Genomic DNA, 1,829 nt, shown 5'->3' on the forward strand with positions numbered 1-1,829 from the left:
AAGAATTTTATATATGTACATATATATATATTATGTATGCTTGTATTATAACATTGACATCACACTGAAGTACTTTAAATGCTTACTCAGGGATAACTTTAGTTAAATCTCTAGATTATTTCACTATTATTTTGTTATAAAAAAAGTTACTGTGCCAGAAACATTAAGTAGTGTTAAGTAACATAAATTGTCTTTGAATTGCAAATATATTAATCGAAGCATATGATGAATTTAAGCAATTAACTGGTTTGGTGAGTAATTAGAACCCATGTCCCCAAAAGCTTTCAACCTTTTCTTCAAAAGATCCAGAACAACTAGCTTTTCTCCCCCTTACTATGCTTACATGTGTCTACCTTGAACTTAGTAGTACCCAGCAAGTAAGACTAGACTGGGTAATCAAGTGTATTTGTGTTCAATCACATAACTGAAACAAGAACATTATAAATGACTTTGAGTGGTCTCAAAGGCTTTCTCTGTCCTCTGAACGGTTTTCTTACATGATAATTAATCATCTCTGTGTTTACTAGCCCCTAGATTATGAAGCCATGAAGAATTTACAGCTTAGTATTGGTGTTCGAAATGTAGCTGAGTTCCACCAGTCAATTCTTTCTCAATATAAACTCACAGCAACTATGATCACTGTGACTGTGTTAAATGTGGTAGAGGGCTCCGTGTTCCGACCAGGTTCAAAGACGTTTGAAATAACCGGTAATATGGAAGCAAATTACAACGTGGGAAAGTTTGCAGCTACAGACCTGGACACGGGTCGAGATTCCACAAATGTTAGGTAAGAATGCCATTTTCCAACTAAAATGTTAACCTTAGGAGATCATGAGAAGGGAGAGGGAAGAATGAAAGCAAGAATGTTTGGGGGAAGGAAGGGAACCAGACAGGAGGGCCAGGCAGCATGGGGTGGGGGGGAGGGAAAGAGAATGACTGAGCACAAAGTATATTTGACAAAATGTCATATACATATGACAGACACATGAAAAGACAAGAAACCCATTATTTTATATACTAACCTTACAAACATAATTTTACAACGTCTCAATTTGAAAGAGAGCTTTAATTTCTATTGTATTCTTTTCAATACAGATATGTGATGGGAAATAACCCAGAGAACCTTCTGGCTGTTGACTCAAGAACAGGCATACTAACTTTAAGAAACAGAGTTACTTTGGAACAATACAAAAGGCTTAAAGGGACATATGAAGGAACAGTGCTATCAATAGATGGTAAGAAATCAATCTAACTTCCAGAGGAAGCCAAGTATGCATATTCTAAGACAATTTAAAGCTTTATTGTAAAAAATATAAATCCTCTTTTCAGGCTCCCTGTGAGGAAAAGGGAAGAGGCAATATGGGAAGGGATTTGTAAGGGTAACACAGGGAAGAGAGGAGGTGGGGGCTGTGATCAGAATACAAGTGAATTTGAGAAGCTCCTTTTCAATAGAAGTTGTCCTGTTGCACTGAGCACTGTATACTGAATCTGTTCTGTCCCACCATTTACTGCTTATTGGATCCTAGGGAAGCCACCTTGTGCATCTACAACCCAGTCTTCTGCAAAATGGGGGAATAACAATATATGCAGATATTGAAAAAAGAGAAAAAAGAAAAGAAAAGAAACAAACAGAAAAGGAAAAGAAACAAAAGAAAAAAAGGAAAGGAAAGGAAAGGAAAGGAAAGGAAAGGAAAGGAAAGGAAAGGAAAGGAAAGGAAAGGAAAGGAAAGGAAAGGAAATAGAAAGACATGTAAAAACAGCATGAACATCATTGAATGACCTGTAAGGTCAGATAACCAGACTTTGAACTATGTCTGTTGCACATCTCC

The 1,829-nt window shown here is 36.6% G+C and overlaps 1 protein-coding gene across 1 annotated transcript in view; it reads left to right on the plus strand.

Annotated features, from left to right (window-relative positions):
* The first annotated feature begins 498 nt into the window (after positions 1-498).
* LOC116087555 (desmoglein-1-alpha-like) overlaps positions 499-1,829 on the plus strand; it is a 2,509-nt gene continuing 1,178 nt past the window's right edge. The window contains exons 1-2 of the mRNA XM_031366270.1: positions 499-787; positions 1,096-1,235. Coding sequence (XP_031222130.1) covers positions 546-787; positions 1,096-1,235 — 382 coding nt within the window. The 5' untranslated portion in view covers positions 499-545. The remainder of the gene's footprint in view (positions 788-1,095; positions 1,236-1,829) is intronic.

The sequence above is a fragment of the Mastomys coucha genome, unplaced genomic scaffold, assembly GCF_008632895.1.
Source record: "Mastomys coucha isolate ucsf_1 unplaced genomic scaffold, UCSF_Mcou_1 pScaffold13, whole genome shotgun sequence".
NCBI classification, from domain to species: Eukaryota; Metazoa; Chordata; class Mammalia; order Rodentia; family Muridae; genus Mastomys; species Mastomys coucha.